The sequence below is a fragment of the Physeter macrocephalus genome, chromosome 2 (genome assembly GCF_002837175.3).
Source record: "Physeter macrocephalus isolate SW-GA chromosome 2, ASM283717v5, whole genome shotgun sequence".
Taxonomy (NCBI): Eukaryota; Metazoa; Chordata; class Mammalia; order Artiodactyla; family Physeteridae; genus Physeter; species Physeter macrocephalus.
Window position 1 is genome coordinate 19161722 of NC_041215.1, and position 12667 is coordinate 19174388.

At 52.4% G+C, this 12667-nt stretch overlaps 1 protein-coding gene across 1 annotated transcript in view; it reads left to right on the forward strand.

Moving 5' to 3' along the window:
* Positions 1–12390, forward strand: part of ELAVL1 (ELAV like RNA binding protein 1) — a 38349-nt gene extending 25959 nt beyond the window's left edge. Inside the window, exons 4-6 of the mRNA XM_024134095.1 lie at positions 2970–3123; positions 7814–8039; positions 10824–12390. Coding sequence (XP_023989863.1) covers positions 2970–3123; positions 7814–8039; positions 10824–11148 — 705 coding nt within the window. The 3' untranslated portion in view covers positions 11149–12390. The remainder of the gene's footprint in view (positions 1–2969; positions 3124–7813; positions 8040–10823) is intronic.
* Positions 12391–12667: the final 277 nt, after the last annotated feature.

Consider the following 12667-nt stretch of genomic DNA (forward strand, 5'->3'; position numbering starts at 1 on the left):
CACGTGCATGCGCACAAACGATAAACAAAAAATATGAAAGCCAGGTGTGGCAGGGATAGGCGTCCCAGGGGCGCCGTGTCCTGGGGGGTGGTTCATGATGACTTGAGGTGACCTGAGGGGAGTGAGGGAGCCATGCAGCACCAGCTGGGAGGGCCTCGGGCAGACTGTCATCAGCGTCATTCCCAGTTCAAGGGCTGTGACGGCTTCCTGGGACAAGGCGGCTAGTCCTCCAGGCCTCAGGATGGCTTCCCCAACCTTCACGCTCCTCTCAACCAGCCACTGCTAACCACACCCTCCTTCTCTCAGCCCGGAGCCCCACCTCCTCCCCACCCCAAGTGTCTGTCTTCAGGCTCTGCCTACCCCTGGACCAACCTTGGGTTTTCCCGACCATCGGTCCCTGCCGAGCCCTCCTGTAGAATATGCCTCCCACCCCCGCCCCATGCAGGACCCTGACCCGGCTTCCTGCAGCAGTCTCTCAGCACTGTGCCTACCGCCCCTCACCTGCAGACTGGTGAGTCAGCCCTCGTTCCTGAGACACACGCCTGCCAGAGTCACCAGAGTTGTCTCCCTCAACCCGAAGCTACTGGAATGAGATCATCCTGTTGAGCCTTTGCATCTTCCAGTTCCTCACACCTAGTTCTGAGGGCCGGAAGTCCAAGATCCGGGTGTCGGCAGGTTGTGTGCCTTCAGAGGGCTGTGGGCTCTGAAGGAGGATCTGTTCCGTGCCCCTCTTCCGGCGCCTGGTGGTCACTGAATCTTGGGCAATCCTTGGCTTATAGAAGCATCAACCTAGTCTCTGCCTTCATCTTCACACAGGGTTCTCCCCGAGTGCATGTCTGTGTCCAAATTTCCCCTTTTTATAAGGACCTCAGTCATTGATTTGGGGCCATCTTATTCCGCTTTGGCCTCATCTTCACCAATCGCATCTATAATGATCCTGTTTCAAATGAGGTCACATTTTGAGGTACTGAGGATTAGGACTCCAACATATGAATTTGTGGGGGAACGTAATTCAAAAATTCCTTGTTCAAAAACCTCTCACAGGAATGTTTCCTAAGAATAGGACAGTAGACCTGATTGAGGCAAAGGACCAGGTGGTGCCAGGAGCTTAGAAAAGAGGGTTCTGGGCTTAGTGTCTCGGAGCGGGGCCAGGCACGCCTGCCCCGTCATCACACATCTGCTGCGAGAGGGTTCTCTAATGCAGTCTTCTTGGATTCTGATTTGACTCTGAGCTTGACAGTGGCTGAAGAGAAAAGGAAAGCTGCAGTGGCCATCAGGTCCTTGGAGACACCTGTGCTGAAAGGAATTGAAGCACAGTTGGCTTTGAAAGCATTGCCTCTCTGGGGCTTTATCAGGGGACAGTTGTAACTACAGTCAGTGCCAGCCTCCACATCACTCCCACGGTGCTAATTTGGGAATGTTCTTTCCCACAGTGACCTTCACCAAAAGCCAAGGGCAGACCCCAAATGCAACCTGTTCTGGACAGATCTGCAAGGGACCAGACAGGATGGTCCTGGGAGGCAGCTCCCTACTGGCCCAGCCTGATCCTGGGAAAGCACAGACTAGCCTGAGTCCCGGCAGGCCTGCCTCCCTCCTTCAGCTGTCCTGCCTGAAATCTGACGCCCCTCGTTGGGGCTTTTGATAAAATTGGATGGCAGACGGTTGGAGTGACCCCCTCTGGCAGGAGTCTGAGTGGGGTGTTCTGTGGGGCTGGTTGATCCGGAAAGTAGAGGCCCAGAAGTGGGGCCAACGTCTTGCCTGGTAGTCAAGGAGCGTGACCACGCCCACCTAGGAGGCCCTGGGGAGGCCCCGGGGGCCAAGGTGGCCTCTTGGGGACAGTGCTGCCTCTGCCCCAGGTCGTGAACAAACCATCGGATGGCCCCAAAGTGTCCCCAGAGTGCCTTAGGCCTGGCTGCAGTGCAGGGAAGCTTCCAGGGAATGTCAGCTTGTAAAGTACTGCTTTGTGGAGGCCACCAGCCCCTGACGGGACCCGGTACCCTGGGACATCCTTCTGATCAGCATCACTTCTATTTCACTCTCCTCTGACACTCACCTCCATGAGCCCAGCTCCTTTTCGGGTGGAGTTGGGCTCTGACCATGCCACACGGTTTCTCCTTCCATCCGCCGTCTCTCCCCCTAGACTGCATTCTGCTTTGCAGGCAAAGGTGGTGTCTGTCTTCTCTTTTTCTGGAATGTCCCAGGTGCACCTCGAATGTTTGAGAGTCAGCGAGCACATGAATGAAGGGGTGTGTGTGTGTGGTCTTAGCATGTAGAATTACACCGCTGCCCTTCCTGGCAGCGCTGAGTGTTGTGGTGAGAACACACCTGTCGTCTTGCCCTTGTGCTGCCCCCTTGGCCTGCACGGTCCACCCAGCTGTCGCCCCAACCTGGGAGAGCACCAGAGACCCTTTCCTTGCCACCAGCCCCACACGCACACACCCTTTTATCTAAACCACTGCACAAGCTCCTTTTAGCCTTTCTAAAGCTTTGCAGAACATAAGCCTGAAAAGCATGGGGTCATTTAATAGGTGTGTACCCCCCAGCACCCGGGCCCCATCTGGGCTCCCATGGCGAGCTTGCCTGTTGTCAGGTGGGTGTCACGGTCCCAGAGCACCCAGCCCGCTGTCCCCTGGGCTCCTCACAGGCAGGACCAGGTCCCCTTCCCAGCCCTGTTCATTGTCCAGAGAGGCCTGAGGCCATGGTAGGAGCACAGGCAGCCGGGGTTGGCTCCCTGCCCTGCCCCCAGTCAGCCATGGACCCTCAGACTCTCAACTGTGAAACAAGAATAATGTCTTATCATCAGGGTGAGTGAGGGCCCTTGCCTGGCCCATGGGGTGCTGCCAGCATGGGCTGCCGCAGGTGACCTCCTTCCATAGGGTTGGCTTTTTCTCACCCGAAAATTTAACACCCTCCCTCGATGCTTTGGCCACACACCTGCCCTAACGCCAGTGAGCCGTTTTGTTTTCAAGGTGTCGTACGCTCGCCCGAGCTCAGAGGTCATCAAAGATGCCAACTTGTACATCAGCGGGCTTCCGAGGAACATGACCCAGAAGGATGTGGAGGACATGTTCTCTCGGTTCGGGCGGATCATCAACTCCCGGGTCCTCGTGGATCAGACCACAGGTACGGCGGGTGGCCCGGGGTACGGTGAGGTTTTCCTCCAGGCAGGGGCCGGGTCTCCTCGGGAAGACAGATCGCTGTCATTAGTTATTCCACCAATGAGGACAGAATCAAAATGAGAAGACGTTGGTTTTTGTTTAATGAGGCTGGGAGGTTAAGTGGCATAAAAGCAGCCCTGACATAAAAGCTTAGGCCTGTTATGGTGAACACACCAAGAGATTCTGGCACTTTCTGCAGGCACCCACACGTCCTAGCCTGGGCTACGAATGTTGCCGTTCTTACTGCAGGCAGTGGTATGCTGCGTGAGACAGCCTTTACCTGAGGTCCAGAGTCCCCACCTTTCATTACCCCAGAGCTCCAAGGGTGACTTTCTGAGGAGCTGTTCTTCAGTCTTCATGACTTGGATACCCTGCCCCCCCTCGGGTAACACATTCAAAGCTCAGAGCTCGAAAGCAGTGACTTCCTCTCTCAGGCAATCCTGGCCACTTTGCCAGCCCCTCTCAGGTCGTCTCAGTTCAGGACACGAGCAGCTTGGGCGATGGGCTTTGCATAAAGCGGTAAGGCACTGCCAGGCTGAGCCCTGCGTGCCCCAGAAGCAGCCCCTCACTGCGGCCACCTGCCCCACTGGCCTCAGGCCTGGGGTCGGGCCGGCCCCACCCAGCCCTGTGCGTGGCTCTGTCTGGGGAGCAGCGAGCTCAGGCCGCCCTGCTTTAGGGCACTTCATCTCTGTTCTCAGCAGGAGTAGGAATTTACTGACCAACTAGCAAAAAAGATCACTGCTCAGGGAGCTCAGCGAAGCCAGTGGAATTGTCTGTGGTTGGTTTTTATGTTCTTCCAGCACAGAGCGTGTTCACCACACCCTTGGCTGTGGTAGTCAGACACACACTGGGTGGTCGGGCCAGAGCAGTCGTGGCTCCGAGGTGACCTCCCCCGGGAGGCTGCAGAGCCACACAGAGAGCAGGCGGGCAGGGTATCGTGGCCCATGACAGATGAGGGTGGAGGTGCATGCGTGTTTTCCCACATCCCCCCTAAGCTGTGTGCCCTGGGGCCCACAGTCTTGTCACCTGCACTCCCTTGTCCTGTCCCAGCTGTGGAAGCTCATTTTGGCATGGGCTGGCCCTACCTGCTGCCCCGGCTGCAGTCCTGGGCTGGGGCCCGGCCTGGAGACGAGTGGACAGCTCAAGTCTCCTAGGGGCCTGAGGAGGAGAAGGGGCTTCTGGACCCCAGGCTCTGCTGGAGGGACATAGACTCCACCCACCCGGCCTCCTTTCTGCCCCTCGGCTCTGGGCCAGGGGATGGGCGTGAGGTAAAGATGCCGTGTACTTGGTGTAAACCCCTGTTCTGTGCCAGAGGAGCTTCCTGTGGTCCCTAAAGTTCCCCTTACGTATCTTCAAGTGCCAGTTGAGAGGGTGATCCCGTCGGCTGGTCAGCACATGTATTTATCCCCAGCCCCAGCTGCACAGAAGCACCTGAGTGGGCCACCTGGAGACCTGGCGGGGGTGACGGTGCTGGCCCGTATCCTGCCTCCATGGCCCTGCTTTTCCTGATCCTGTACGGACTGCTATGCTTCTGCTCGTCTCTGTCCAGCCCAGCACTGCTGAGCAGGGCCCAGCTCTCAAGTTGGAGTCCACCCACCTCGAGAACGCACCCCCTGCCACGTAGCTTTTGTCTGCATCATCCTGAGGGAGGTATCTCCTGCAGACAGTTCCCTCGCCCCTTTGCTGGGACTTTTGCCTCTTTTCCCTCTGCAAGGCTGGTGTCTCCTGGAGTTTGGGGGCACCTCAGGGTTGTGCCCTCAGGCCTCCCCGCCAGCTTCTGCCACTTAGGCGAGGGGACAGGGTCCCTGCCCCACACCTCTGTCTGTGTTCAGGAGCTTTGCGAGAGGGCAGGGGGAAGGAAGCCGTGAGGGAGCCCCAGGGGCTCCTCCCTCTCCACAGCCCTCCTCTAGGCCGGGTGTCGAATTGGAGAGTAGAAAGGTGAGCCCCCGGGACTGTGGGCTCCCCTTCCTTCCCTCTGTTCCGGAGGAGGCCACCATGCAGGGCTCCTCTGCTGGGACAGAGGCTGCTCGTTGCTGGGACCCCATGGAGCCCCGGCGGCTGGGGCAGAGAATAGCGGGGCAGGCAAGTCTGTGTGTCAAGTTTGCCTTTGTATGACGTGCTTTTTAAAGAAACAGAGAAGCTCTCTTAAAAAACCTTTATCTCCTGAGCTGACAGAACTTTTTCAAAGAATGTCTTTGTTTCTTTGTACATTTTAATTGTGAACTTCATAGTTGACTCATCTGGAGATCGTGCCATTTATTGGTCTCTGCTCTTAATCCTAAAAACGCTAAAGGAAAAAAAAATCAGCAGTCATCTTCAAAAAGTATACATTCATCCAATCATTGAGTGAGTTTATATTCCCTCACTTTAAGTAACAGTCTCTCTCTTACTCAGGTTTTCTTCATTTCACTCGGGCTGTTTTCATTTGATAGTCATTTTGCAAAACCAAACAGGGAAACCACACTTGCGCGCACACACTCTGTCTGCTTGATTGCAGGGTCTTTATAAATAGAGTGGAACCGTATCCTGCAGGCAGCTTTCTGTAGCAGCCAGCCAACCACAGCTTCCAGTGGGATTTGCCTGCAGTTAGATTTCGTTCGGGTTCCCATCTGTCTAAGCTGTCGTTCGTGCCGTTTTAAGAGTAAATAAAAACAGTGTATGCCAAGTACATGTTTTCAGGTGTTCCTTCTGAACCGAAATTTTAAAGTGGGCTCAGGCTCTAGAATTTTCCTGGCACACGTGTGAATTGCTGGGTCTGATCTCACTAATTCAGTGAGCATCTCTGGCTGTGTCAATTTTAAATTTATACTTAAATAGTGATGGAATCAATGCGGGGGCAGCCCTGAGGCTATGAGGAGCCGCTGTGCTGGGGGCACCCAAGAAGGGAGAGTTTCCCAGTTGGAGAGTTGGGGTGTGTGCTTTAGGACTTGGCGGAGGGCATCCACAGGATGCTCCTGTTGTAAAGAAAGAGCCCCTGCCCGGGGGCCCCTGACTACTGTCTGCTTGTTCACATGGGGCCCACGGTGTTGCATCCAAGTCAGGACAGAGCTTGGGATTCTAGGCCCCGAGGGGACGACCGCACCTTGCAGTGACACTTGTCATCTCCGCACCAGCCTGGTGTGCCTGAGTCTCCCAGGCCCCTCCGCGGCCTTGGGGCCAGCTGGGGATACCCCCGCCTTGTTGCCCATCATGGGGACGATGGGTGGGACCCTGCGGGAAATGGCGAGGAAAGGTGCCGGGTTGTGGGAGCTGACTGGGGGACGTTCCTCACGCTCACTTAGCCGGTGGCCCGAGGCCCTGGGCTCTTCTGCTCTGATGGTCATCACTTACCACATGCTAAAGGCCTTTGTCTAGAGAAGAAATTGTGTCTTATAGCTGTTTGCCTCAGCCTCCCCTACCAGGGCACACTGTGCCTCCAGCCCAGGCCCGTCACCCCCATGCTGGCCCTCGGCCGTCACCAGTACACTTCGACCTTCACACTTGACCCCTGTTTCTTCTCCCCAGGAGAAGGAACCAGTTCTCTTCTGCGGCTCCACATTCCCTCACCTCAGCCCCACCCCCTTCCTCGAGTTCTTCAAGGGACGAGGGCCCCCATCATTCCCCCCAGACCCAGAACGACTGCATATGGGGCTAGAGGGTGACTGAGCCCCCTCCCATCTGGTTTGTTCAGGTCTCACACTTGTGCCAGACTAAGCTGACCCTGCCTTCCGCAGTTGGGCCTGGGACTCAGGTAGCCTGGTCCCGGGCCATGTCCTTGCTCTGTCGAGGGATGAGGTTACAGCAGGCCCAGGACTTGCCTTTGGTGGCTCAGTCCAGGTGGCAAGAGAAGGTGTTCTCCCAAGGCAGCTTGAGGCGGTGATGAACCGGCGCAAGACAGGGACTCTTCAGTTGCCGGGGAGTCTGTGGGTGGGTGTGTCAGCACCATTGTCGGCAGTTTTCTGGGAAAAGAATGCATGGCCTCACTTGATTCTGAGGGTAATTTGGGGCCCACGGGAGGTCCCAGGACCTTACAGTGGAATATCCAAGAGGTGAGTGAGGTGTTGGTGGCAGGAAAGAGTCATCAGGGTTCAGCTTGGTTACTAGGATTCCACGCCCTTGAGGGATGCAGGAGGCTGAGCCAGGCACCGAGCAAACAGGGATTCGGTCAGGCCAGCCCAGGAGGCGACATGCTGCAAAGGCCCAGCTGGGGTATGTGGCCAGATGGCTGGGAAGGCCATGGGAGGGAGCTCCCGGAGCCCAGGGACAATTCCTTGTCACCCACCTACCCCTCAGCACACCGTGCACCCACGCTGCGGTGGGCACCTGGCATCAAAATGGTGATGGAGGACATAATCTCTTCTAATGTGGCTTCTTTTAAGAAAGAGGTCTGGGGTGTCTTATTTGAGACTCCTGTCAACAGAGTATCTTTTGGCACTGAGGCTGTGGAGTCGTTGCTTCAACTCAGAAGAAAGTCTGAAACCTTAATCTTTTATTAGTCGTTGTTTGTTTTTTTTACTTTGTTCATGTTTCCATATTTAGGTTTAATTTTTGTTTGTCTCATTAACCAAGCATCCAGTTTGAACCACAGTAGCCTGACTGACTTGACTTTTGCTTTTCAGTTTTAAAAATCCTTGCAGTTTTTCCCCTAACTCCATTTTTGTTGGTTTGTTAAAAAGGTTTGTCCAGAGGGGTTGCGTTTATCCGGTTTGACAAACGGTCGGAAGCAGAAGAGGCAATTACCAGTTTCAATGGTCATAAACCCCCAGGTTCCTCCGAGCCCATTACAGTGAAGTTTGCAGCCAATCCCAACCAGAACAAAAACGTGGCGCTGCTCTCCCAGCTGTACCACTCGCCAGCTAGGCGGTTCGGAGGCCCCGTTCATCACCAGGCGCAGAGATTCAGGTGGGTCAGGAGGACACGCTCTTCCCACCATGGCCACTCGGGCCCCTTCTGGCTGCGCGGAGCCCCGCTGGTCGGGTGACTATGTGCAGTGGAAACCTGGGCTGATCACATCAGAAAGTCACGCTCACGGCCACTTCATGTCTCCATGTCCCCCACCTGCATCAGAAAGGTATCTGTATGGAAGCTGTTTATTTCCATCCAAGTGTTGTCTTTAACTAGAATGAAAAAGGTAGTGCAGCTCCAACCAGCTCCCAGGAGAGAGAGTGCGTAACGCTGCAGCCTGCAGTTTCTAGTGATATGCGAGTAGACCCATGAGTTTAAAAGATTGTCCCGTATCTGGGAGAGCAAAGATGCAGCTTTAGGGGTGCTTATGCAAGAGCCGTTCTTCCAGAGTTTTAAACAGGTTTTAGACATTTGATCAGCAGCCCTAAGGCAAACCTTTCTCATACACCTACCTTGTGGAGTCATTTGGTGTCTAAATATTATTATATGCCTTCTGTTTAAAAGCCGCATCCTGGAGGTGAACTGTTTTCCCACCTTCCTTAGTCTTTCCATATAAAATGATTCTAGTCGCCAGGATCTAGCAGAACAGAGACAAGTAGTGTCAGTAACCTGGACTCTGAAATCAGGTATGTTACTGCCTCACGAACAGCTGAGATCCCACTTCTCCCAGTTTTGAGAAGTGGCATGAGGGCTAATCTCAGGTATGTTAAGGATTTCTCTCTGCGACTTCTCAGGGTTCCCGTCTTTGTTTTAAGCGGTGAGGTTGGGTAACACCCCGCTCATTTTCACAGATGCTGTTTTTCAAGGTCTTGTTTTCACAGTCCAATAATCCAGGGTTCTCAACTCAGTTCAGGTTCCAAAGCTGGCCTTCCTTCGTTGGCTTTTCTGGTTTAAAGGCAAAGCAGGGGAAGCGTCTTTGGACAGAAGTGAGCTAAATCCAGTTTTGAAAGTCAGCACGGTCGGCCTCACTGGTGGTTTGGTGGGGTGTGTAGATAGCCAAGTTCAGTGAGTTACCCAGGAACTCTGGCAAACCAGGAAGCTTGGAGGAGAAGAGAAAGGAGAGATGGGAGGTGCAGAAGGGGCCAGGCAGGAGAGGGACCGTGACCTCCAGAGATGGACGGAAGGAAGGGGAGGGCAGGAGAGTTCGCCACCAGAAGGCAGACTAAGATAAGAAAAAGAAGATAGAAGACCCAGAAGAGGAGAGGGTTTGCAGTCAGTTCTCATCATGTTGGGAAAAGTCCCCAAATCAAGGAAGAGTCATTTCTCTTGCACCATCAGAGGAAAGAATGGGGGTGGGTTTCATGACTGTTGAGATGAAACAGATCAGCTCCAACTAGCAGGAGAAAACTCACAAGAATGAATAAGAATGAGAATCTTGTCAATAAAAGACAGTAAAGTATTATCTCAGATTATTTTCAGTATAATATCTATGTCAAGATTTAGTTAACTATGATAACTTGGGTCCGTGTCCTACAAAACTTGGAGAAAAGGAGGTCCTTTTAAAAGTCAGAATGTCTTTCCATTTCTCACTGAAAAGCAGCTCATACAGATACTTGGGTGCCTTTTCCCACCCCCATTTCAATGATACTGTGGTCTCACCACTAACAAGCCTCCTGAGTCATCTAACCAATTCAGACATTTGGTACGGGCTGTTTAAAATTATTCTCGCAAATTCAAAACCATGGCCCACAATGTGCCTTGATTCTTCTGTACCTGCATCAGCGATCACCGTTGTGTCAGTGGTCTGCACCTCGGGGGCTGGCCACTCCTCCCATGTCTGCTGAGGGCGTGAATCTGTTTAGTGACACCTGAAGGCATCCCCACTCACCCCTGGATCAGACCCACAACTCGAACCTGATTTTATTTTGGAGCAGGTAATACTTCTCCAGTTGCATTGTGTGGCTTCAGAGATGCTGTTATCGTGCTCAAATATTCTTAAATTGATCCTCCAACAGTTACTTTTGAGCTTGTGAAACATCTCAAGGGCCACGTGGCTTCAGTAACAATCTTGTCATCTCCCTTAATCCTTATTGCCCACGACTTGTAGAAAGCTTATTTTTGATGTGACTAAAAGTGGTGCTTTAGAAAGGGGCTCCACATTTTTGGTAAAGCTTGGTGGACTTAACAGTTCACAGCCCTGGCCCTTCTGGGCTGTTCAGAGCCAGCAGCGGAAGGGTGTCCGGAGCTGTGCCCTGCCGGCAGTGGCCCTTCGTGGGAGTGTGCTGTATGCAGGCACCGCTTGGACGTGAACCCTCGGAGAGGGAGGGTGCCGATGGGGGTGGGGATGGGGTATAAAATTCAGAGAAAGAAAAGAAAAAAATTCAGCCCTCTCCCCACCCCCACCATACCCCCACAAACACACATACAGACACAGACACAGGATGAGGAACGGTTTCCTCCAGGGAGAGGTGGGGGTGTAACAGCACCTCGGAGGATGTGGAGAAGCTTCCATCACTTAAAATGTGGGAAGTACGGGTGTGACTAAAGAGGACCACCCCACCAAGGTGGGAGGGGTGGAGGGAGCGGCTGGTCAGAGGCCACTAGAGGCCATCGCTCTGAGGCCTGACCCCCTGCAGGCAGCAAGCGGCTCTCCTCGGAGTCGACGCCCTACAGAGCAGGGAGCCCATGCCCTCCCTCCGCCCCCGTATTGAGTTCCTCTCAGTTGAAAAGTCCTGATTTTGACTGAGTGGGGTGTGTCAGCCTGAGCGCCTCACATGGGCTGCGTGCAGCTCGCTGGCCCGCACTGACCTTGACCTGAATGCTGTGCTCTCTGTTTGCTAGGTTCTCCCCTATGGGTGTAGATCACATGAGTGGGCTTTCTGGTGTCAATGTCCCAGGCAACGCTTCTTCGGGCTGGTGCATCTTCATCTACAACCTTGGTCAAGATGCCGATGAGGGAATCCTCTGGCAGATGTTTGGCCCCTTTGGTGCAGTTACCAATGTGAAAGTGATTCGCGACTTCAACACCAACAAGTGCAAAGGCTTTGGTTTTGTGACCATGACAAACTATGAAGAAGCCGCGATGGCCATAGCAAGTCTGAACGGCTACCGCCTGGGGGACAAAATCTTACAGGTTTCCTTCAAAACCAACAAGTCCCACAAATAACTCGCTCATGCTTTTTTTTTGTACGGAATAGATAATTAAGAGTGAAGAAGTTGAAACTTTTTTGTTAGTGTACAACTCATTTTGCGCCAATTTTCACAAGTGTTTGTCTTAGTCTAAATGAGAAGTGAAAAGGTTTTTATACTCTGGGATGCAACCGACATGTTCAAATGTTTGAAATCCCACAATGTTAGACCAATTTTAAGTTTCTTAAGTTATTTCCTTTAAAATATATATTAAACAGAAATCTAAGTAGACTGCATTGACTAACCAGTCCTTCGGGATGGTGGTGAAACTGAAGCATGCTTTAACTTCTGAGACTGTCTAACGCGTTTCATTCGATGTCTCCACAAACTGGATAGAAACAAACAAACAAAAAGAAATGACCTTTTAGTTTTAGTTTTTAAACTAAAGATGTTAGACAGATGCCTTGTGTGCGTTTTCTCAACCGCTTCAACATTTTAAGCGATTTCTGCTTTGGTTGACAGGAAATTGCTTTCCCAAGCAGGTCCCATTGCCACCTCCTGCTCACTCAGCCGACTGGCCCCGGCAGTGGCAGCGGGCCCGTCTGCCGTGGGCCACAAGCGGGCAGGGGGGCCACACACCAGGCCGGGCCAGGCTCTGCCGAGGACACGAGTGGGTTTCCTAAGCCCAGGCGCCAATGGGAACGGACCAAAGAGTTTCAGGGAAACTCCAGTATATTCCAGAGTCAGATCTCAGCTCCAGGCACGCCTGAAGACGTGTTGCTCCTCTGACATCCCGATTCCTGTCCACACGTTGCATGCATGGTGCCTCCACACATCAGATACTGTTGTTCACAATCATCTCTCCAGTTTCCAAGAGCATTGAACACGGCCCCAGTGCGTAAAATAGCTCTATTTTTTAATGACACAGAAACATTTGAGCATTGTATTTCTCGCATCCCTTCTCGTGAGCGCTAGGCTTTTTTCTATTTTAGTCGGATTTTGTTTTGAAACTTTGCTTTCCTATGAACACTCAGCAGAAAAGTACTTACTTCCTGCCAGTTACCTATTAACAAAAAAAAAAAAAGAAAAAAAAAGAAAAAAAAAAGAAAAAAATCCCTTTGATTTGTAGTTTTAAAGATTAACCTTCAAAGTTCTCTTCATAACTGCCTTGACATTTTGGGTTGTTCTGTTCTGTTAATTTTCTTTTGCTTTTTTGTGTTTTTCGTTTGTTTTTACTTTTGCATTTAAGACCATTAAATTTGATTTTGTTTTGCTCGAATTTTGTTTTGTTTTTTATTTTACCTTTTCTTTCTTTTTGGCTAGGTAAGGTACAGACAGCCCAGCATTCAGGGAGGATTTATAAGATCTTAAGAAACAAACATACTTGCCTCAAGACAAAGCATTTACAAATCTGTGACGTACGTTAGGATTGTGCCATCACAGATGGTGTTTTTTTAAAATGGGGAGCCAGCAGGGAGAGTCTAAGAGAGGGCCTGAGAAGCAAATAGGCAGGGCCCGATCTCTGGGCAACTCCTCAGGAGCGTGATCTGATTTTT